At 36.3% G+C, this 25786-nt stretch overlaps 1 protein-coding gene across 1 annotated transcript in view; it reads right to left on the bottom strand.

The window, feature by feature from the left end:
• The window catches only part of CRIM1 (cysteine rich transmembrane BMP regulator 1), a 174475-nt gene that overhangs the window by 23372 nt on the left and 125317 nt on the right, over window positions 1-25786 (bottom strand). The window contains exons 8-9 of the mRNA XM_030945169.1: window positions 13189-13317; window positions 1342-1498 (exon numbers count right to left, since the gene is read on the bottom strand). Of these exons, the coding sequence (XP_030801029.1) occupies window positions 1342-1498; window positions 13189-13317 (286 nt within the window). The remainder of the gene's footprint in view (window positions 1-1341; window positions 1499-13188; window positions 13318-25786) is intronic.

The following is a 25786-nucleotide window of genomic DNA, read 5'->3' as shown; positions in this document are numbered from 1 at the left end:
GGTTCCTGAAAACAGTGGCATCAGCTTGAAATCAACTTGTTTTTAAAACCTCTTAATCTTACAACTACCATAATATGTCCATTAAAATGTGCTGTCATTTTTAAAGTGCTTTTGCTATATAGTTAACATAGATTGTCTAATAAAACTGTTTAGCACACATTTGAGCAAAAAAAAAAAAAAAAAAAGGAAGAGCGTGGTTCAGCTTATCTAAGTAAAAAAATCACATACATGAATTGTAATTATGGTCTGTAGGTCAATATATTAAACTCATGATACATAAAGAATAAAATTACTGCTCTTTATAGGATTCCTTTTCTGTAACTTCCCTCTGGTTCTACTTTCTCTCACTTGCAAAGCTGACAGTAAGTCTCAGCCAGTCCCGAAGTAAATATGCCTGATGATAATTTTATTAATTCCTTAATTTAAAATCCCTTGTTTTCCTCTCTCATTTACTATTCAGTGTACTAGGAGGACACACCAAAGTAAAAATAGCTATTAAAAAGCCTGCAACATCTATGAACAAGGGCCAAAGAGAACTCTAAAATGAACCAGAAATTTAAGGAGTATTACTATCAAAAACTAGGAGTTGCAAAAAATAGAAAAAATTGAATGTTATCTGAAGATCTGCTGTCATGAGGTAGAAATTAAACTATTGTGACAAGCAGGCAGTAACATGGAATGAACCCATACAAAATATAATTTACTGGTAAAATATATAGAGATATCACCACTACTAATTACTAAGAAACTTCTGCAACAAAAGACTGACTCAGTTTTCATCACCTGTTTCACAACCACAAATATTTACTTTTATAGAAAAAGAAGTCTACCACAAATAGAGATTTTGAATGCATTTACAAAAACATAAATAAGATATAGTACTATTCTTAATAAATCCTGTAATTACCAAAAATGTCTTACTAAAACAAGTCTGCTGTCATATCAAGATTAAAAGAAACTTGAAATATTAGATAATAATTTGAATAAAATAAATGGGCTATAAAATGGAAGTTCCTCAAAGCATGCCAAAAGAATTTCAAAAAGCTACATGTAAGAGATATTACTTGTAAGTAGCTTTCTCATCTTGTTTGTCAAATTCTTCAACAAAATTTAAGCACTGCTTTCCTTTCATAATCTGCTGGTTTTTGAGCTTCTGTTTCTAGATGTGTTGATCAAAATCCATTCTGAAGAATACTGCACTCCCACATCCGTAACAGCATTTATATTTTCCTACTTCCCCCCCACTGTGCCCAAGCAAACCCAAGTGGATACTCCTGGACTTCTGCGTATTTCCTGTACAGGGGGATTGCATGAGTGTGCTTTCGGGATGAGAATACGTACAAGTATCCAAAGGGACAGTACTTGTCACATACAATGGGTTTGCACTTCTTGGGCCGCGGCCGGCACTGACAGATCTCACAGTTGTGGGCGTCAGTCTGGAAGCCGAAGGAACAATCCAAGGAACAGCCTGAAATGAGGCCGGTGCACAGCTCCTCCCCTGCAAGGACACACACAGCTTATCACAACATGAACACTGCTTATACCAAACACATCTTCAGCACAATAAACCTTCTGCTCTCTTTCACTTTGTCCATTTCTTAATACTGCTAGGCCTTACCTTCGGACTGTCCTGTTTTTAAAATATTAGACAGAATTCTCCAGTAACAACCCAAACTGTATGAGCAGACACTACAGGATTCTTCAGTTCCTGTCAGCAACTTGGGGAGTACCACCTGGTACCACAGACTAACATGATTTTATGAACAGATGCATGGCCAATGGAGTCCAACATCCATCAGTCCACTGGCTTTTAATAACACATCTAAAATAACATATAATAGCCACACATTATATAGGTTTAGTAGGCTTTTGCTCAATATAGATAATCTTTATTTATCTTCTACTTATTTTAAATAAGAGTGGGATATAATAAGAACTTTTATTTTTTTATGCTGTTTGCTGTCAACTTGATTAAGATTTGGATTTTAAAAATATAACTGCAATACCCTAAGATGTGATTGAAGCTTAGAGATGCTAGACTAAAAGATCTGTTTCTTGAAGTCCAGTACCAAGTTTCATCCACCACTTGTAGCATAAGGAAGATGTTGAACTGTTGGTATCTCAATTTTTCTGGTACAGAGATAAATAATGATCATTATATCCCCTCTCATTGCAATTTACTATTTTGAGATTGATCGGTTTCTTTTTGCTTTTCTTGAAAGAAGAAATGCCAGAAAGACACTCATAATATATTGTGGGATACAATGTTCTTTTATTGGTTGCAAAGATGAGAGGAAACAGAAAATTATGGATTTTTTTACACTAAGGATGCAAAACACAAGGGAAAGAAATGACTATTATTACAATAGCCAAAGTGAGATCAAAATAAAAAAGAGGGAAATATAATTAAGATTCTTCAATAGAGGAATATGATGGGTGATATCCAAAGGCCTGACTTCAAGAGTGATATTTAAAGGATGGCTGATCTCTAGCTGGAACATCCACACCACTACAAAGTATTGGCTGGACAGAAGTCAGCTGAAGATTATTCTTCCAGACGTGCTCCTCATTTGAGACCTGAAGACCACTTTCCTTTAGGGGGGTGAACATTTAGGGACATGGTTTTTCCAAAGAGGAGATCAGTTATTAATATTGACTTATTCTCTTAAATGGCAATTTACTGAAGGAAAACTACAGAAGGAATCTTGCTTTACTTAAATGCTTCTCCTTCTGTTTTTTGATGTTACATTTAAGATTCCAAAATATTGACTTAACCAGATGTGGCTAAGCCAAGTGTTTCCTTATCTCTTCTACCAAATTAATGTTCATTTGGTAAAGAAAGCATGCTGCTTACTGTGTCAGAATGAGACCAAAACCTCAGGGAAAACCAAAAATTCACTGCTGACTTCTGAGGTGGAATTTGGGTATGCTAGTGCAATACAATATAAGAGTCTCCTTATTCCAAACAACAGTGCTCAGCTTAAATAGGATGAATATAATCAGGGTCATGGTTCTCACCTCTCCACTTTTATGCAAATTTGGTGTCTGAAGCAAAAAGTGTGTGCAAGTTTGGGGTCACTTCTGCCATTCAGAATACAGAAAAAGAAATGCCAGATCCTTTCATAACCTCTAGAAATTGTGTCTGGAAGCATAGAATCAATACCACAAGATTTAAGCATTTACTCTTGGTCAGATCTAACCTTTGCACAGCAACAGAAGCCCTTGTTTTAGGTTCTTGCTTTAGAGAGAAACACATACATAAAGATCTTCATGAAGTTTTACACATTTCTGGAGGATTAAGTCAGGCCGATCTACAAAGAATACTAATTTTAATATGTAGCCACTAATGCTGATTTTAAAACATTATAATGCAGAGGAAACTTTGATATTTTTCTCTGGTAGAGAGTGAGTTATGTGCAATACAAAGACTTTTCTCGAAGCAAGTTAAAATAATGAGAATTTGTCTTTAATTTATGAGCTTTTATACTAGGATGTTTGTACAGGGTTATTCCCTAGCAACACACAGTGATAATAAAACTAACTAAATTTTTCATTATGCAAGACTTTATAGGGTAGTCATAATTTTTAAAGCTAGTTTTGAACTTTATAAAAAATGTACAGAGAAGGATAGGATAGTATGTATGGAAGGATATCTCCAAAAAGAATTAAGTCCATTTATGACCTTTGATATAATGTAAGTTACGATCATCTCCTGCAGATGCTCAGAACTGATCTGAGCAGTGAATAACCTGGAAATGCACCAGCTGAACTGAGCAGAACCATTCCTTTTCTGAAGCATACTTTGTCAGGGAAATGAAATGCTTACATGGCTGTGTATAAACAGTAGGATCATGAAGACAGGTGAAGAAAAAAGAAGGTATATATGCAATGGCAAAGGAGAAATAAATAGGTATCTTAAAATAGTAAAACGAAGTGCTGGAAACAACAATTTAAAAAAAAATCTAAAAAAACCCAAAAAAAAGAACTTTTTTTTTTTTTTTAACTTGGCATATTTCTTTATCCAATTTGTCTCCAGATTATCTGTTAAGGAGAGGTTTCAAAATACAACATCCAGGTTTGACCACAAAGCTATAGAAGATGGCAAAATAATGACTCAGAGTTCCACAGCTGAATACTTTGTTTTCAGCCTTCTGCTCTGATTTGGCTAGTGAAACTGGTTTTCAGAGACGAAAAAGAAGTTTGTTAGATGTAAAGTTAATATACTTTATTAAAAGGCTCAGGGTGTCTAAGGGCACTGCTACAAAGCAGGAAGACATCCCCAGTGTCTCATCCCAAGTAGCTTATGATGGTAAATATACTTAAAACTCAAATAGTCAGCTGACATACTAACCAGGAGATCCAGTCTCAAAGCAATATCCTCCTTGCTTAATCCTTTACATAGTGAGTTATCCTCAAAAGAATTTTCACTTTCTAAGTGGCCAAAAAAGAAAAGCTCTTCAGAGCCTTGAGGTGGGTGACTAATAATCACCATTGCCTTCCAGGAACAGACAAACAGCATGTGAGAAATCATCAAAAGTCTGACTATGTCAAACATAAAGGGAAAGTTTGCTGAAGTCAGTGCAGACAACTGTTAACGTATAGACCTTCTAGTGTTATGTATGAGGTGATCAGAATAATCTCCACAGACATCTGCTCACAGTCTTTCTAATAAGATGCTGAAAATTGAATTCTGCTAAGAAGATCTTGACTGAAATTACCATGTTATTGCACTTAAGTTTCTGATAGTATGACAGTACAAACTGTGGAAATAGATCTTAAATAGTTTTTGAAAAAAAAATCTCTATTAAGAAATGTAGCGTCATGAAACTAAGGATGTGAATTCTGGTCTGCTTTCTGAGTTTACATCTAATCATCTAAATGTCTCCTATTAAAACATTATTAAAAACATGACAACAGCAGGCAGTCTCCAAATGAAGTACCATCTGGTACACAGAGTTTATGTCCACTGCACAGGCCTGATGAAAAGCACAGTCGAGCATTTTAAGCCAGGTATTTTTTTCAGAAAATTAAGTGAATCACCAATGTCACAAATCAAAGCACAGCTATCAGAGAAAGAAAGACGAGAAAAAGATTGAAAAAATTGCAAACATAAATACTCATATGTGGATCAAATTCAGCATGAACAACTGTCATCCTGACAATTTTTCTATAGCCTTAGCTATTGCTTTAAATTTATCACTACTCAAGTAATGACTAATTCATTATGAAAAGATAAGTAAAACCAGAATTTTTGCTAAGCTTTTGCATTTCAAGTGACACATACTAAGGAACAAGGAGAACTAGTTCACTAGTTCATGAAAATCAACTGCAATGAACTGAGGAAATCTATTATGACAAAATGTTAGAAGAGTATTTGTTTGATGGTGTTTTCCACCTCTGCTTTGATAAATTTCATGAGGAAACTGAATCCCAAATTATGAATGTATTTGCAGAGAAGAGACCCAGCCCTACCTGGTCTAATGATTGCTTCAAAAGTGTATCAGGGCAACCAGACAGGCTGCAATGAGGATATAGCAAACATTTTAAAAGCTAATGCAGAAGAAAACTACCATTCAGAGTTTGACAGAACTGCATTATGCACTTGCACGTCACTGCAACTCTAACAGAATGGGATTAAGCTTCTGATCACAACGTATAAGCTATTTTTTTGGGTTTTGTGACTGATTAGTTATAGTGACATAGGGAACTAAACTGATGGTTAGATAGGAAGTAGAAGACGAAACCAGAAACAAAATGATGAACAGGAAATTAATTAAAGGGAAAACATCTTTCATTATGTTGCTTAGGGAAATATCTGGATTGAGAGTAGAGTTCTACATGGTGAGTAGAAACACGTTCATTAATTTTTCTTATAAAACATGAACCAGAAAACAATTTGCACGACAAGCTCAGAGTTCAGATGGAGGATATTGGATGATTCCAGAATAATACTGATGAGCTATGACTTTAAGAAAAGATGAATGTGTTCCTCAATGTCTCAGGGTCATAGAATTGTATTTTTACAACAAATACTTAGCTTTTTAATGTGACATTAGCTGAAATATCACATAAAATACAGAAAGAATCAAGTACAGTAGAAGGCTAGGACACTAAACATGGAAAGGTTGTTTGTCCTGAACCAATGACATTATTAAATTGTCCTCCTGCTTAGAACTAATATTTGAAGACTAACAAGCACTGAGTACTTATAGCAGTGAATCCCACCCACACAACAAGACCATGCAGTTTTCTCTGCCACATGCAGCCACGACTGCAAAAGTAGCAGCAAAACCAGTTACCAACAGGTCCAGCTGGTAGTTCACAGTCTAGTCACAGTCTTCACTAGTCCTCACCACACTGGCAAAAGCTATTGCTTACAGACTTTGAGTCCTCTAAAGACTGCAGTTATAGCACATACTTTGTTCTGTAGTTTGATACAATTAAACACATTATATGCTGACTTGCATATGGGAATTTCAAATTATTGGATTAATTTGGATCAATTTAATGTGATGCTGTTCGACAAATACAAGCAGAAAGAACAACTGAAGATAAATCAGTCTTCCAAAAAAACCCATTTGGAAAAAATGAATTATTAACAAACAAACAGATATTGGTGAGGTATTTAAGCCTAGTCACCATTGTCCATAAAATCCTTCTAAATATAATGATTTCTTTCCCCACTTTCTCCACACATTTACAAACCCTTTCATACATGCAGACTATAATAAAAGAGATACTGAGAGTTTCAGAAGAGCATTACACAGTTTAAGAGGAATCTCTTTGGGATATGGATGATGGGACTACACTAGAAAAAAACTCTTGAGAACTAATGATTACCAAGATATGGTGAGCATTCTACACACAAACTATCTAGTGTTTTAAGACTCTTTCCAGTAAGTATCTTATTCTCAACACCAACATCAACTCTAGTTTTAAAAGGTTGTCTGATATCTGTAAAACTGAGTAAAACTGGCTGCTGAAGGAAAGAAAAGCGTGTTCAAAAATCAGCATCTAAGAGCAGATGACATACTGATGTGACCCACTACAGTCGAGGTCCCATCCTGCAAACAGGACAACAAAACCATCTGTCCCATGATATGCTAGCAATGTCTGCATTTGGGAGAATTAACTTAGCAGTGGAATATTTCAGATACAATGCAACCTCTCCTTCTCAGGTATGGCATCTCGGGGGCAGTGCAGCTCAACGGGAATCACAGGTCTTTGTCCTAAACTCAAACCATTGTATGCATGATTCATTCCTGATTTCAGAGTGCTCACATCCCTACCTCACATGAACCTATGAATATTTGGAGTGTTATAAAATATTGCCCAAAAAAACCTCTAAAAAGTAAACAAAATTCAATTCCATGAATTGCATGTTAGCTCTAAAAAGGGTCTTCTGCTTGAATTTCTAATAGATTGATTGCAATTCCAGCTCTTTAAAAATAAAAAAAACATTCTTTTTTTCTAGCATATATATGGTATTTGAAAAGCTGTAGGCTCTTGAACTTGGATATTTATGTTTTTCCAAAATATTATTTTACATATGGACACACAGATATTTGTATCATAAGGACTGAAAATCATCTTACTCTACAAAATTTTGAAAATGCATTCTCTGTTGAAATACTTTTAGTTTTCAGTCCTGTAATTCACAGATGAAAAAAAAAAACAACTGCCAGAGAATATTAATAGATACATGACAAGAATTATGTCAGTATTTCAACTTGGCTTAGGCTGGTGTCCATTTCACAAATTTGTAGCATGGCTACACAAAGCTAGCTACATACCTTCACCAGTATTATTTTCTTGATGCTGAGGACAGATCATATCAGGAGAACTGTTTCACAGTACCTTTACAATTAAGCACTCCTCAGCCGTCCTCTCGGTGTGGATTGCTACTGCTGCTTAATCTTCGGGGGTGGGGATCTGGGGAGGCAAATTTATGAAGGAGAAAACTAGGTTACTTAACAGTAACTGGAATTCTCTGAATATATTGCCTCCACAGATCCACACTAACCCTCCCTCCTTTTGTTAGACTTAAATAATGATTCACAAAAGCTGGAAAAAAAAATGAAGGGACTGGGCGCTGTGATGCTAGAAAACCCTGTTAAAATAAATCATCTTGTGAGTACGTTGAGGCAAATTAACCACTTGGATATGTGCTCTAAACAAATCTAGGATTCGCATACAACACATGAATTCATGAAAATGAAATTGTAGCAGTGCTACCTCAAAGGTGGAATTGCTGTATAATGATCAAGCTTCAAGCACGCTGATTTTCTTTTTATTTCACAAGGCAAGCCAGGTGAAATTCTTATCTGCTTCTGTTGCACTAGATACATTGTAAGTACTAACTCCAATATATTGTAATCTTCAGAGATCCTGCCAAAGACTGATTCTAGTGATAATACAGATAATTTTTATTTGGCATGAGGTGTTCATCATGATTCCATCCTCTTCAGGGAGCACTTCCACTATCTTGCATGTGTGCTTAGAGTTACTACTGTTTTGTCTACAAGAACATGTACTTTTTTTCCTGATCTGAGCCTTAAATTTTTAGGAAACATGCTCCATCCTAATTTTCTATGGTTGTATTTCCTTAACTGAAGTCTTGCCTCTAATAGCTATTCCCTTTTATATCACTGCAGAAGGATAAGAAGACCTCCTTTTTTTCTCTTACAGAATTACTCAAAAATCAAATATGTGCTCTCCTTAGCACTAAGAAAGATTACCTGGATTTTTATTTTATAACTTTTATTTTCCATGGAATTTGTTGTGAAATGGAAGTAACACTGGAAGACAACTGCTACTAAAACAGAAACGTGTTACCTAATTCATATTTTACTCTACTATTTCCAGGAATTTTGCATTGCCTGAAGTACATTTTGTGTGATTAGTATGCAATTACTGTCTGACCTCAGTCTGACATAGAAATGAACACAAAATAAGTTTATTTAAATGGGAAAAATTAACACTGAGAGAATTTAAGTGTTGAGAACACACATCTCTCAGTATGGACTACATACAGAAATACAGGAATGAAATATTCAAATTTTGGCTATAAGATTGAAAGGTTAGAACTCTAACTATAGAAAAATTAACACACAAAAATAAGGAATTGAGATGTGTTCTCTCACTGCAGTCCCTGCAAAGTTTTCTTAGGCATTTTCCCATCATCAGTCCCTATGCTTTTTCAGAGCCTTAACTGTTGCTATACCTAAGTTTTCTCAAACCTACCAATCCTGCTTTTGAATGCCAACACAACTAAATAAAGACCCACATTGCCAAGCCCAAAGTCCATGCTGGAATTTCACTCTGCTTCATCAGCTATAAAGGGAGATGGTGTGACTTGCCAGAATATTGAGGACCATGGTTCTGGTGTGTGCTAGTATAGACTGAATGATGTCTCCTTCTAACTCCAGGGTAGAAAACGTGTTGTTCTCATCAAAGGAAAAGGTACCAAGACTTCCAAAGTTATTTCTGTGTGCATCCATAGGATGTGTTCTGGGAAGAAGGTGGTTCATGTTGAGGGGGCTGTGCAAACACACAATATACCAAGAGCTCTTATTTTTGAATAGTGATTGCATGACTTGCTTTGACAGACAAAAGAGACCATGACACAAAGTGGAAAGTGATGCATTATAATGTGCAGAGAAAATGACTCATCTCAGCCTTCTCCAGTTGCATCTCTCCATAAGGAATCTGAAATTAATGAAACTGGATGACAGCTGCATCTTGAAACCACTAAGATAAGCCTTCTAAATGATGCAAACAATTTTTAAATTAACAGCAACACTCTAATTTAATTCCATTTTAGTAAGATTTGAAATGTTAAAAAAAAATATTAAACTCATACATGCTCACAGTTATATCCTGAAGATATTCTACATGTTCAATTCATTTGGAGTGAAACACTAGTCTCAGTCACAGGAGAGATTTTAAAGGGTTTCTTTTCTATGAAACTAATCCAGGGAACAGACAAGGCACGCACTGCAGACGGTTGCTGAAGAATGACTTTGTGTGCAGCAGCAACTACCAATCAGATTTAAATCCTATGTTCCTTCAATCAGCAGGCATTATTAATCCTGCCATTAGTCTTCACTGGGGCAAGAGGAGTCCTGCCTCACAAACAGGAGACCACTGGTCTTCCACAAGGGCTCCTCCGGATGGATTTATCTTCCCAAAGACTTCATTCCACTCCAGTTCTCCCAATGAAAGTAAAGGCCCAGACACTCCAAACACAAGAGCAATTGCTGCACACTACAATTTTTTTCTTATTTGCTTTTTTCTGTTTGTGATTTGCTCTTGTATCATCTTATACCATCCTTTATTTTTCTTTTCTTTTTTTTTTTCCAGTAATGCCTTTCCTGTTTGTCCTACTTGTTTTAGTTTTATTCTTGGTATTCTGCAGCAGTTCTTCCTAGATTCTGGATTTTACTTTTTGCCTTTTATTGTCATGTAGTGCTGCTTCAGCTTCTAGATGCTTCTGGTCAGTATGATCATTCTTTCTCCCTCATCATTTGTGGTTCCATGTGTACTTACTGAACTTTCTTCCCATATAAGTCTATGCGCTGCTCAGTGATATTTTTTCCTCCCTTCTCTTATAACTGTGATCTGGCTCTGCTACTTTAAAAAAAAAAATTATTTTACTTTACAGTATGTATGTTTTCACTGCACGTTGCTACAGCATGTTTTTGCATTCACTGCAGAAATGAAAAGAAGGATAAAAGACAAAGTAAACTACTTCTATTAAAATAATATTCTAGAAATGTTTTGATTTGCTTCTCTCTTCCTTCTCATTTTGTAGCTGGCTTGAACGAGGTGGGATAGACTTAAAACTAAATTACAATGAAGCACCCAACAAATTTCATTATACTGTACTTACATAATCATTCCAAATAAACCTGTTGCACTTATTTCTGGCAACATGAATGTAAATGCAGGTAATAAAGAAGAACAAATTACACCTTCACTATGTTCTTCCACTTTATCATTTTGCTTTTATTTTGGCTGAAATAACTAAAGTATAACAAGCCTCCAGCAGAGTTAAAGATAAATTAACCAAAAATGAAACTTTATTGGAAATAGATTAATAGAATTAGGATATGACTTCAAATGTTAGTGTGGGCATGGGGGCTTCCTTACTGAGGCAGTTAAATTTGACTCTGTTGAGCAGCTTAGACCAGCAAAAAGCAAGTGGATGAAGTATACAATAATGATTTTCCCAAAACTCCACATGAGTCAACATGAGCTGAAGAAAAGACATGTTCTGATGTCCTTAAGAGAACCAAGATGCAACTAAGCATGTTTGGACATTAAAGGATCTCAAAACACAGAGAGCAAGCACAGTACATTTTCAGCATATCTGACCTAAGACTCCTATTTTCTCATTTCTCACACCCTCTTTTATCCAGAGGAGAGCCTTGCAAGTGACAGATATTACTTGACATAAAAATTCAATTTCTGTGATTTTGATTGATAACCACCAAACGATGAAGACTTCCAAGCTGTTATTTTTCTTCACTTCCTTACAAAATAAAGGCTTCCTCTTTCTAAATGACTGAGATTTTTAAGCAATCTACTAGTCATATTATTTAACTGAAAAAAAGAGATGATAAATGATGCTATTAACTTTGCTTCAGACAATTTGCTACGGTAAAATGAAGAAAATTTCAAGCAAATCTGGCAAGAGAAAAATTCCCCTGAATAGGTTCTTATGCACTATTTAATCAGAAATACTCCAACCAAGAACATCCTGAGATGTGGTTTGTGTCCATATGCAGTTTGGTAACCTAGGACGGAAGAAATCATCCTTTGGAGTGGTGGTGTGTCTCCAGTGCACCAAACTGGAGGGAAGGACTGAATGCACAGGCACAGATGACGAAACTTGTCATGAATGTCCATCTTCTTGTTTCTGTCAAACTCCCCAATTAATTTAATAATAACAGAAGGAGAAGGAAAATCAAATTACAACATTAAAAGCAGACCTTAACATTTCCAATGTTTTCCTTAGGAAGAATGAAGTAAGGTAAGCATGCGATAGCTTGGATATAACGTAAGGAAAGTCATCCTTCCACAAATATCCTTCCAAAGGTATTATTTCTTATTTGCCATGATAATGTTATGGCTTGCCATATATTTACTTTGGTTAAGATGTCCTCTCCAACACCAATCCATTCCTAAAGCTTTTTAGTTTGTACTACTTAAGAATTTTATTTTGACCATTTCTACTTGGGATCCCTACAGTAGTCATATTGGCTTAGAAAGTGGCTGAGAATGAGAGGACAGAAACCAAAGGAAGAGGAATGGAGTAATACTTTGGTTGTGGAAGCCTTAGAGGCTGCAAGAAAGCTGAAAAACTACAATAACATTACAAAGAGAGTTTAAACCTGCTCCCAGGTTGGGCTGGCAGCCACAGAGATGTATCCTGCAGCTGAGACTAGTACTCCACAGGGGTCCTTTGTTGGCCAATTCCAAGAACCAACCTGATACTGATTTATATTTCACATGTAAACACTGATGTCTTAAGGAAACACATAGAGAAAAAACGTTTTTCTTGATACACACAAAGTTCTCACAAGGCACAGTGTTTTTCCTTTAGCAAGAAATAGATGTTAAAGCCTGCAAAAATGCTAACTAAAATATTATATCTGTATATAAAATAAATATGTGTTATAGAAATAAACATAAATATGGATACACTTGCATATATATAAACACCCACTCCCAAGCATATAATTTTCAAACATTTATCCTCAAAATCTAAATTTTGACAAAAAAAAGCTAAGTTGAAAATAGGCTGTTTAACAATAGGATTTTTTGAATTGCAGAAACCTAGATGCTCTTAAAATTCTGTAAACAGAGGAAAATGAAATGTGGAATTCTCATAAGACTTCTCAAAATCTATATGAATATTGGGTCCCAAATTACTACCTTTTCTAGCCAGCTGTTAATTATTTACCTCAAAAGTCAAGCACTGTACATTTTCCTCAAAACACATTTTAATCAAGAGAGCAATGTCAGAAACCAGGAACCAATTCTTTGAAGATGAACAACTATAAAGCACACACATACCAACACAGCATATAACCAACATTATGAATGGAAAAAAAACAGCATACTACCATTTTCACATACAATTTGGTATAAAAGGTAGAAGCCACCATATTTCTGCATACTCACTAGTTTTGCACTGACAAATGCGACAACCATTCTGGTCCAGTTTGAAGCTATAGATACAGTCTTTTTCAGTCAAAGTGCAGTTCACCAAAACCTCACAGGTGGGCGGACCTATTGTGATATACGTTGGTTCTGGAGGTAAGGGAAAAAAAAACACATAAATTTAAGATTCTTGAATATTTTAATTAAGTTCACAAAAATCTATATACAATGTAACAGTAAAGAGAGTAATTTTAATTACTTTTGTTTCTGATGAACATTCTGGGTACTTTAGAAAAAATTTGATAAATGGACTTTGTTTCAAATGTAAAATCAACAAAAACAGCATGAAGCTGCAGATAATTTTTGAAGTATCTAAACAGAAAAGAATTACCACTTTTTGTTTTTTGTTCACTATGAAATCAGCTTTCCTGCTCATGCAGTTTCAAACTAAATGCAAAATACTTACTTTGCCCACATTTCTCCAGAAGTGTTTAATCAAAATTTCATGTAGATTTTTTGCTTTAGAAACTGAGCAGAGTTTCTCTGAAGCTGAATTGATGATACTACCAAACTGCACATCAAACATGTAATTCAGAAGTCAAATCTTTCTCCATGTGAATAACATCACCTCTGCTGAAATTTACAGCAGAAGAGACTCTGAATACCAAAACGGAATGAAAGATGCACTGCATGTGAAAGACCTCTGGAGAGCATTTATCATGGTTATTTATAGAAAACATCACTTCTTACAGCATACTTGCAGTCCCAGATTATGCTTTCTGAGGTTGAGGAGATTATTGTCAACTCTAAGTTATTTATCAACAGTATAATACTTACTTTTTGACATCATTTAAGTATGCTGGAGTATGAAATTTGTTTTGATACATAGGGTAGACAGAAATATTAACATGCTCTAGTATAGAAAGTTGTTAGAATAAAAAAAAATCCAGACTCTTACGGAGATAACAAGAAACCTCAAAATGACCATTATAAAACAGGATTTAGGGGGAAAGCAATACCTATCTTTTCTTGAACAACTTTTTGCTCTCTGAGACTAATTTTGTCTATCTTGTGTTTTTTATAGAGCTCAGGCACTGAAGAACCAATGAGTTCATAGTTATGAGCATTATTAACATTATACAAAATATTCAGGAAACAAAAATTACATGATTTAAAGAACTGTAGCTTTCATTTCAGAGCTTCAACTGTTTAAGTGTACTCTGCTTCTCCATCTCAAAAAATGAAGATTTATACAAAACTAAATTTAAAAAGCCTTCCATACCTAGAGTGATAAACTGTGAAAATATGGAGAAACTATATGGAGTGGAGGTGGCCACGTGTTGCCATCTTTCATCCTCAGACCACAGATTTTGCCATTTTTACCATTTTGCCATTTTATAGGCAGCTAGTCTTTACTTTCAGAGTAAGGGTAAAATATTACTCAACGTAGATTGAGTTGTTAGAAGTATACACTGTTAAACAAAATACTGATTTCTGTGCCTATTGGCTACATTCCAGCACACAGATTTTGCACCCATGCCTTCCAGTCAACTGAAAATTATCCTATTACAAGAATGAACTTTTCTGCTTTCATTGTCTTTCACAATTTCAGTTTTCATAGCTTCTCTCCGGCCTTGTTCTTCCCAGCACAACAGTTTATGCAGGCAATGAAGGTTTTTAATCCTTTTAAAATTAGGTCAGCTAACTAGAGTTTCGAATTAAAAAACTGCATTAAAGACACGACAATTAAGTTAGATAACTTCAAATTTATCTCAGAGGTCATGGTTCAGATTATGCACTTGCTGAGTAACACTCAAATTCTCTTGCTTGTATAATTTCTATTAGAAAAGTAGCAATACATTTTAAAATATATAGAACAGCACCAACAGCTTTGTTCATGCACAAACTGGACGTTGCATAATGGCATCATGTCTCTCTAGATCCCTCAATTATCATCTTATTTAATATTTTTTTACTTTTTCTTTTTTATTTTTTTTGGTAGGGATTTAATATAAATAAGTTTGGAGATCAAAGGATTGGTTTTCATCAATTCTTCATCTCACAGCTCTGAGTTTCCATGTGTAGTGTAGAAGAATATCCATAATGAGCAAACTATTTCAAAATCCATCGATTATCAAGCTACAGTACTTTTAGTCTAAATGAACTCTTTGCAGTTCTTTTCAAATTCATTTAATAAAGTATCTGACTAAATCACATTCATGTCTAATACTTAACATTTGCAACTTCACCAAACCAGTAGTTTAGGAATCATGAACATATTGCTATATACCAATATACACCAATAACATGATAAATTCCATTAATTAATCCTGGCTGTTTAGGCCTCCGAGTATATAAACTAGTTCTGCAACCAAACTGACTTTTAGCACTATTCCATTCTCTAACCAAAATATCCTAAACATGCACAAGGCCAGAATGCAAGAGCTACCCTGAAGCTACAGTCAGGTCACTGGCCAGGTCCCACAAACCTTACACTTCAAAAGACAAAAAGGTCACAGGAATCTTGTACTCACAGGTAGCTAAAACCAGTACAAATCATATGAATCATTACTGCTGCCCAGAGCAAAGTTCACTGACACTAACACAAGCCAGAGAACTGAAGAAGACTGCAGCTTTACCATCTGACTGCAGATGTGAGGTAAAACATGTCTATAAAAAAAGCAAAAAAACCTTATTGAAAGTGGAGATGCAGGTTGGTTAGTATTCATTGATCCACTTGGGTGTAAACTAAAGCTAGAGAGAAAGAGGACTGTGTTTCACTCCCTATCATTAAAGTCTACCTCTCAAGTTAACTTCTCTGTAATTGCAGGTGTAACTTAACATCTAGGGAAACCATCCATAATTTTATATATCTACGTATACATCTATATATATTTGTTGCAAAAGTTTTGGTGACTTTCCAAAACTAAATATCTGTATTTTGATGCTCCTTTGCCTTGGACACACAGACACAATTTTTGTGCTTTTGATACACGCAGTAATATGGTATTTCTTATAAAGGATGAAATTAAACTGTTGGTATATTAATTTGAAAGTTTTTGTTTGTCCTCTATTCATTGTATTTTATTATTCTGTTACCTTCCACTTTTGGGCCAGCTTTCAGCATCCTCAATGTTTCCAGTCAAGCTTGCAAATCTGTTTCTTTTTCCCTTCTCTCCCTAAAGGTAAACCCTGAGATACAGTAATTTTATATGCATGCCTGCTTCTCAATGAGCTGCAAACAGAGGACAAAAGAAATAATTTCATTCCCTACCCCCACATGTGCAAAAATGCAGCCAGGAAAAAAAAAAATCAGGCCTTTTCACTTCACTAGACAAGACTCAACAAATAAAGCCAGATCTGCTCTACCAGACTTCTGGCTATTTGAATAGGCAAGCAGCAGCTAAGCTTGAAAAAGCATGTACCACCACACAATCTGAACTGGGCTTTCACTGCTGCTCTGGCTAGAAAGGGCTGAAGGAAGATCCAGTGCACAAATGCACAGACAATGGGTGGGAAAAATGGATGCTGTTTCTGCCTGTGTGCTTTACCAACAATGCAATATACCATAGAAAGAAAGAGAAAAGGAAAGAAAGAGAAGGGGATTGAAGAGAGTTTGGATGAACACAATGTATTTAATGGAGCACAGATTTTGCTGATGCCAAGCGCTTATATATGAAGGCAGATTCCTATTAGAACACCATGCTCCCATATATCCTCTCTGATACTTTCTCTGCTGAATTTTGGTGCAGATTATCATTTTGCTCGCTGTGAGGTTGATAGCATTAGAATAAAGTCTTTACAATGCCATTTGCTTAAAAACAACTTTTAAAATCTACAGCAGATATTTCAGCTGCTGGTGGACATTCAGTCTGACTAGTCCACTGAAAAATACTAAAATATGTGATCAAACCCTGAATCTCATCATTCCAGCTTGAAATCAAACTGCATTTATGGTGAAAGAAGGGTGGCATTCAAATAATGTCTGGAGCTAGCTTTGTCCTTAAGGACCTATATTCACAATAGCAACACAAAAACTTGTTGTCAAAAAAAAAAAAAAAGAAGGTATCAAGGTAGAATACTATTTTCACTGATTTTTTCCATCTAGAATACTTCTGTAATATGAGCAAAATCAATCCCTACATCCCTCTTTCTTTGATTTCTGAGATCTCCCACTTCTGCTGAGTACTGTGACACAGCTTGTAGTACAAAGAGCAGATATTTTCTTCTGTTAACAGTCTGAACTACTATAAATACATGCACAAGAACAAAGGATGGTCAATTTGGTCTAGTACTGAGCCCTAAATTTGTTATACTGAGGTATTGCTCAAGTATTGAGATATGGAAAGAAATTGGGGCACCCATGTTCCAGTGGGAGACGGGAAAATTTGTTTCTGAGGATTACAATTTTATTATATATACAATTTGATAAATTATTTTTAAAAAAAGGAAGAGAACGAAAACTGAAATATACCATTGACTGCTAAAGCCTTAGAAAACAAATAAAAATAGACAAAAAACCAGGGACAATTTAAAATTTATTGCAATCTTGTTAACTTCTACTGTTAAAAAAATTTAATTATAATTATATAAATTATACAAAAGACAACTAACAAACTAAATGGCATCCTTCTTAAGTGTGGAACCAGAATGAAAAATTATACCCATCTTCCTATCATATTCTTAGTTCAAAATCTGAACTGTAGCCATAGAGTTTGTATCAGAAAGCAAAGAAAGATTACACTTAACTACCCTTCTGCAAAGCCAAATATATTCTGAGAGAACCAAGAGTTCAGTTTTGGTTTGTGTGAAGGACAAGAGGGACCTGCACCAGCAGAAGCAGAGCCTGCAGGTACAAGGAAGTGATGGTTTCCCTCCATTTAGCACCTGGAAGCCTACAGCTGGAGTAGTGTCCAGCTTTGGGCTCTCAGTAGAAGACAGACATGGACACACCTGAGCAAGTGCAGGACAGGGCCACTGAGCTGGCCAGGGCTGGAGAGGTGGCACATGAGGACAGGCTGAGAGACAAAGCAGGGCTTGCTCAGCCTGAGGAAGGAGGGTCAGGGGGCATCCTACTGCTCTCTACCACTCCTTAACCCCAGGGTACAAAGATGACAAGACCTGGCTAATCTTGGAGGTGGCTCCAGGCTAGCATGAGAGGCACCAAACACAAACACGAAATGGGAAATGACATCTTGATAAAAGCTGTTTTGGTCTTTCTTTTGAACCACATGGATCATCAAACTATGACATGGGCATGGTGACTTGTGCGATCTCCATCCTTCAAAATATTCAAAATTTAACTGGGACAAGGCCTTGACATCCTTCTCTCACAGGACCTGCTTTAAGGAGATAGGACTAGAAAAATCTTGTGATCCTTTCCAACTTGCATGACTCCATGAATTTCACTTTCATATAAACTCAGGACACTTCCAGTTAAAGCAGCAATATCCTTGATGAATCCTAATCAAGGAACTGAAAGCAGAAGACAAATATTTCAATTTCTGATGATTTCTGTATGCTTTTGCCAAGTACTGATTACCTACTTTTTGCAAAATAAGTACATGTTTGCCTAACACTGTCTCTCTGAATCTACTTCATGACTTAAAAACTAGCTTTTTTATTCAGGAAGCAAAATTTCTTCCAGGTGTTTGTAAGAGCAATTCTCTGTTAAGAATTATTTAGTAACAGCCACAACCAGCTTTGATCAGTCTCATTTTTTTGTTCTCCTTTAAGTTAATACATTATGCAAGCTTCACCTCTTGGCAAGGTATTTTTATTATTAATATTATATGAAAAACAATCTCTTCGCTTTGTTTCATTTGGAATGCAATATTTTAACTCAAAAAGGTTTTGTTTCATACTTTCAGTAATATCATGGGAGGGAAATAGCTACTCCATGGTTTTACAAAATTGGTTTTAAGTACGGAAGTAGCTATTGTATTCTAAGCTTCTTCCTCTGTACAACATTTCTTCTGAGTAAGCTCAACAGAATAGGATTCTAGGCTGCCCAACATCTCTTTTTGTTTTCATAAAATGAAAACCTCTTCTGGGGGGGAAAAGAAAAAAAATGAATAAAAATCATGTTCTAAACAAGGAGAAAGATCTCCAGCATGAATAATAAAGAACATGCCCATGTTTGGGGAAAGTGAAATAGCTCCCTCTTCTGTAGTAATTCATAACATAGACTACACCTTTAAAAGAAGTAAGATGTTTTGATCATATGAAACCAGTATCAAATGACTTAAAAAAATTAAAAATCAGTGCATTCAAGCATTTACCATAAAAAAAAGAAAAAAAAGCCCAAACAAACTGTAATCTAACTTTTTACCTAATGTTTTAAGTGATAACTGGCTCAAAACTGGGCCTGAAGGGTGTGCTGCTCAACAGCCTTTCATTCGAGTCTGCATACTTGTTTAAATTTTGTCTACTGTCCAAAAAAGTTAACTTAGCCTACTAAGCAGCAGCATGTGTGTTTACTTAAGCTTCCTGTAAAAACATTCATATCATTCCAAGAGTGACTAAATGTTTTCCATCCTCATAGTTTGCATTCCAGCCCTCCCCGCCCCTCCAATTCATTACATGAAAAATATCAGTCCTGAGTCCTGGGCTAAAGAATTTCCTTCCTGGGTTTGAAATACCTAATGCCTCACAGGAAATTTTTCCCAGAATTAAGCTGTGTTGGCTATCAGGGTTCAACAATTCAGCATCACATAACAATTTATAAATGTATGCAAGGACTTAGGTGATACAATTTTCTAATGTAACAAGTAACTCTGAAAATACATTCATTGATACCTCCAAACACATAGTTCAGTTTGGCAGCCTTTTGTCTCAAATGTTATTCATGCTGCCAGCCTGAAACTACTAAATATGTATTTTTTTCATTGAAAGTAACTATTACAATCAAAGACTACTTATTGCTGCAGAGTAAAGAAGCTGGGGGTGTACATACATGTCTTTTTTTGCAGTGATGCAATCAAAATACATACTTTCTACTCTCAAAATGTGAAGTTAAAACCTTTTGTCTGTAATAATCAATTCTAGAAGTTTTTGGTTTAACATGCATGTCAAATGAATTTTAATGTTGATAAGAACTTTTTTTGACAATTTTTGGTGGAATGACACTAAGAAACAACCATCTTGTTGAAGCAGAATCAATTAAGTCTATCAAGAATTGTTAAAATACATTAAGAAGGCCATTCACTTATTTTTACTAGGTGAAGATAAACACTAAATTAGTGTACATCTGAGGCAAATCTATGAAAACCATTGGTGCTGAAAAAAATGAGGAGGATCCATGAGGTTCTTCGTAAGTGAGACATCCTCTGACACATATTCATTAGGATTCTCTGGTTATTTATCCTTCCAGCAGTCTTCCACTGAATTCAACAATGAATCACTGAAAACCATGAAAATGTTATTCCGTACTCGTAAAGTCTTCCTGAATTTCACTGGCTTGCCCTGGCCAGTTTGGTTACATCACACAGTGGTTCCACAGGCTCAGCTGCCTTCTCTAGAACCACTGTACTAAATCATGATCTGGCAAACAGAAGCCTAATTCTCTGCAGAGTGGCGTTTGCATCCCCTAATTGACTTTGATGAAAGGGCTGGTTGGGCGCTCCAGCACTGCTGCTGTACAATAACTTACATTTCATGCTCTAAGGAGGACTCTGGGCCCACACCCCGTGTCAGTGAACACTGCTCACTACCACTGACTTCATCCTGAATGAATCAAATTTCTTTTCACTGGACTCTGCTGCCTGTTTTTACTTAATGAAGTGCTAGACACGCTAAAGGAACTGAACTGAATTACATCTCAGCTAGAGTTTGGATTCCTTTATTGATGAAAATGTTAATTTCTTTTTGTGAAGATAAAGTGTCAGCCATAATGACAGCAAAGTACTGTGGGTCTTATTCATGAAAATCCTCTGAGGGGATTTTGTTTAACACTTAATTTCTCATTCACAGCTTATGCTGGCACCCAGCCACTTGTACCTGAGGGCTCTCTTGCAGAAGGACATGCTGTGAGATAACCAATTACTGTGTATCAGCTTTCTCTATGAATAGCCTAAGCCTCCGAGAGATCCAAGGGAATAGAAGCAACCAGAGACCTCCCTAAAGGACATTTCTGGCATCAATGCCAGTGCTGAATGCTTGTATTTATTATCTCATTAAAAAAAAAAAATCATACTATCCTAACCAATATTTACTTCCTGTGAACACAGCTATTATTCCAATTTGCAGACGGCTGTCTGCAGATAGCCCAAAGGTAACAGTTTTTTCTATCACTGTAGCTTCTTTAGTATTCCCATGCTATTATATATTCATACGGTATATTCCCTCTTTTTTTGTAAAATTTGTTAAAAATGGAATTGCTATTTAAACCACAGTAATATTACTTAGAAAGCAAAGTTGTTAGCCCAGCAAGAAGCAAACAGTAAGCAATAGTACAAACTGCCAATTTAGCTGATTGCCCATGGATCTGGTTAGCTGCAATGGAACAGGAACCCAGACCAATCCCCATAAAGAGCTGGTCTGAGCCAAAAGAAGTGTGAGCACATATAAAAATTTTGCAGTCCCTTATGGCACTTGAAAAGCCCCTTTCTCCCTTCTACCTAGCCGTCTGTTTTAATCTGAAGAAATGTGATCCCTTCCTTGTGCTGCAAAAATAAGCCATTGGCTCTAAAGCCATGGGGAAAGCACAGAAGGCCAGTATGATTGCCTAAGCCTTGGCTCTTAATGAAGACACATCTAAACAGAAAACAAACTAAACAGATAAATAGATAATAGAATAAATAAACAAAGTCAAATCCCAGAGGGCCAATATCATTACAGGAGCTATAGAAGCTATACAGAAACATCCATCAGAAGCTTAAAACTAACTAACTGTTTGTGCTGGATCCACAGAAGGGAATGGGCCTTCTTCTCCCAGCTGTCATCAGAGAAAGGAGGTGCATGCCCTGAAAAGCTGTGTAAACTGAAGAGCTTAAGTTTGGGGACAGGCCAAGGATAAAGGAAGGTCTTCCCCTCCACACTATCATGTCTCAATATGCCTTTGTCTCCAATTTCATGCCTTTTCCATGGAAAGGCTTTGTGCCTCTCTCCCTATGGAAACAGCCACCTCAAAGTACCCAGTCCCCTGCCTCATACATTGGGATTTTATCATTAAGCTCATGGGCTTTAGTGTGTCAGGTAACTGGGAAGAAGTGATTTAAGTGGACACATTGTATTAAGATGTCTTGCCAAAAGGGTTTTGATGACTTTGATGTTTAGTTAAAAAGACCTCAAACAGGCCTCCCCCTCCAAGCCCCCAGCTATGTATCGGTAGGCTACAGCCATCACTTGCATGAGCACTGAAAACTACACGTGAAATACCATTACTGCTTTCAGTTATGCAAGCAATTTCCTGAGCAAATCTCTTTTCACTAAGGTTGAAAATACAACTGCCATGCCCTGAACACATCAAAAAGACAATCTTAGTCACAACATGCCACAGAGAGAATTTTGTTTTCCTCAACAACTTTCTGTCTTCCTCTAAATCCCATCTTTCTCTTCTGTAATCCAATTTCATTCTTTTCTGTCTTATCTTTCTCTTTGCAACAATCTTTTAGTCACTTGAGGACTGCTATGATCACATTCTGACTTCATAGTTTTATTTTAAGCTGAACCAATCCAATTTATTCAGTCTGTCTTCTGTAAATTTTGGACTGTGCTTTGAACTGCAGGGGGTTCTTTTAAAACAGATGATCTAGGACAGAATTAAGCCAAACAAGGCAAATATTATATCTAAGAACCATTTATTGGTAATGAAAAGGGGGTGGTCAACAGGTGACCAGCCAGCAAGAGGGAGAATGAATGAGTGAGAGCAAGCAAAAAGAGCGAGGGCAAAAAGTGAGGGCAAAAAAGAGGCCAGCAGCTTGTGACACAGTTACTTTTACAGCCCCCATCTCCTCCCAAGGTCTGCTTGCTGGCAGGAGACCACTGGCCCAGCTCAGTGTTTGACTGCAGTGCATTGGTGAAGACCTTTTGCCACCCAATTGGAGAACCTCTCTGGAGGACACAGTGTCCTTGGTGGTCTCCTACTGACTGCCTATTCCATGTGAGACATGAAAAGGCTGGCAGGCAAAGTCTCCCTAGAGACAGGGCTTTCCTCCATCTTCTCTTAGCTGCCTCCTGCAAGTGGCACATGTGCAGCCCTTCCCCCATATACCTCTGGTCCAACAATGTTGAGACAAAAATCAAAATGAATCTGTTTCCTCACAGCATAGCATGCTGTATTTTCTCTTATTGAATTTGGTGAGCGTATTTCTGTCAGTTCTCTGTTTTAAAACATATGAATTCATACTCTGCCTTCTAAGACACTGACTGCTCTTTTTAGCTTTGTTGTCTATAGATAAAATAAATTTAGCTTTGATCTGAGCTGGTAAAAACATCAAACAGAGTTGGTAAATATACTAGTGGATACCAGCTGCAGTGCAACTCAAGAGAGGCTGCCCACAGATTTGAAAATTAAATCCACATACAAACCCATTGTATTGGCACACCACATCCATAAATACCCCTCTCCTTCATGCACCCCATGCTCCTGTCTCTTCCTCCTCATCAATATCTCCAGGGAGCTCCAATGTAAAGCATTTCAAGCACCTCACTCAGCCTCCGCTTCCAGCAGCAGCAAGATTGAAGTGAGGAGAGCGACTGCTACCATCTTCCCCAGGTCCAGCAAACCCAAGGCAAGCATTCAGAAAATTATACATGGCAAACCAATCTAGGCATCCAATCAACATGGGAACGTGTATTGCATAGCACACATACAGGATATACACCACGGATACATATACAGCAGCATGTTAAGAAGAATTAAAAAGGAGAACAGATACAAATCAGCTCTGTACAGTAACCGAAACATCACAATTGCTTCGTTTTGGCCTCTAATTTAGACAAGTGTCAACAGCTGATTTTATGTAACTTTAGTCTCTACAATCCTCACAGCCTGGTTTTCTCACTGTGGTAGCAAGAACATCAGGATTTTCTTCATGATGGAATGGGAATGCTCTACTTTGTACTGAATTTACTGTATTCAAAGGCCGAATACATTTGTGTGCTGACATACTGTGCTCATATTTCAAGAATCTTTGTACACGGAATTTCTAGTACGTTATATGCGATCTCTGGCAGCAAAATTTTTTGTAAGTTAATCCAAGAAAAAATTTATCCTTATGAAGCTGCTGGAATGCAAACTTATCTAGAGGAACAAATATATCCTTCATTGAAACTGATTATAAACCAGCCAAGAAATAACTGAATTGGTAGAAGTGCAGGTACAGCAACATTTAGATCAGAGAGGAAGAGTCAGGAGTGACTGATACTAACAACCTTTTAGTCTGGATGAGCCACAGCCAAGCCAGATCCACAAGCAGTTTTGATTAGAATTTTCTCATCAAATCCTAAATTTGTCTCACAAATCCCTGTATCCCTCAACACTCAAACCAAAATATACGACAGAAATATCTTTGACTAAATGCTTTGGTTTGCATATTAAAGAGCTTATATCTGACATGCTTAAAGTAAGCTCACACAATTGAAACTGGCTGCTGGAAGTGGGTTCTCTTTCAAATGTAAATAGAAGTCCAATGAGAAATAAATGCATGCTTAAAAATAGTGATAAGCATATAAAATGTCTTCCTTATTATTCTTTACCTAGTACTTATTTCTAAATAGAAATATGGACCTGAACTAGTCTATCAGCCACTAAACTGACTAAGGTAGTAGAGAGTTTTCAGCAGGTCCCATTCTTCTTCCTGCTTTAGATCTGATGGACAATTAAGATTCTAACATCAAGTAATTATTTCCTACATTCCGCATTAGTCTCCACAAAAAAGTGAAAAATTAATGCAGAAAGTAAGAGATACAACTGAATCAAGAAATGTAGTATACAAGTAAGAGTTAAAAAGCAAAGTATATTCATGATGCAACTACACAAACTTTTGAAAAGAAGTAAATTTAATCTGCAAAAATGATGTTATTTCTCTAGGGTATACACTCTTGTTGAGAGTACTGATATGTTGAGATGTGAGTGAGAACTGGAAGTCATTCATTCAAAAGAGGAGTGCAAAATGAGGTATTTTTATCTTTGCAATCACTAGTAAACTACTATTTCAAAATCAGCTGCAAAGTTTACATTATTTTTGCCCATTTATTGAACGTATCACTAAAGCACGCTGCTTTTTCTGCTTTACTAACTTACATAGTTCAAAATATGACACTTATATAATATCACCAATGCCAGACCTTTGCCCACACTAGATAAGAATTCTGCTTCTCTTTCCTTAACAGTTGGAAATTAGAGAAGCAGAAAGATGGAGAAACCAAACTGGAGAGCGCAGACAGTCAACATTTCTGCTCATACAGTGCACTGCAAAATTCAGGTTAAGCTGTGGATATGCAAGTGCAATGAAGTGGAATGCAGAAAACAATCAAATGGCTAACAGTACATTTTAATTCCTCTTTAGGAAAAAATGAGCCTGGAATTTACTTCATTGCTTGTAGCTCCCTTAAAATGTGCTGTGCATCTTTTTCATTAGAATCATTAAAATCAAGGGATTGATTTGTCAGCCAG

Source organism: Camarhynchus parvulus, chromosome 3 (genome assembly GCF_901933205.1).
Source record: "Camarhynchus parvulus chromosome 3, STF_HiC, whole genome shotgun sequence".
In the NCBI taxonomy this organism is placed as follows: Eukaryota; Metazoa; Chordata; class Aves; order Passeriformes; family Thraupidae; genus Camarhynchus; species Camarhynchus parvulus.
This window is presented reverse-complemented; position numbering and strand designations above follow the sequence as displayed.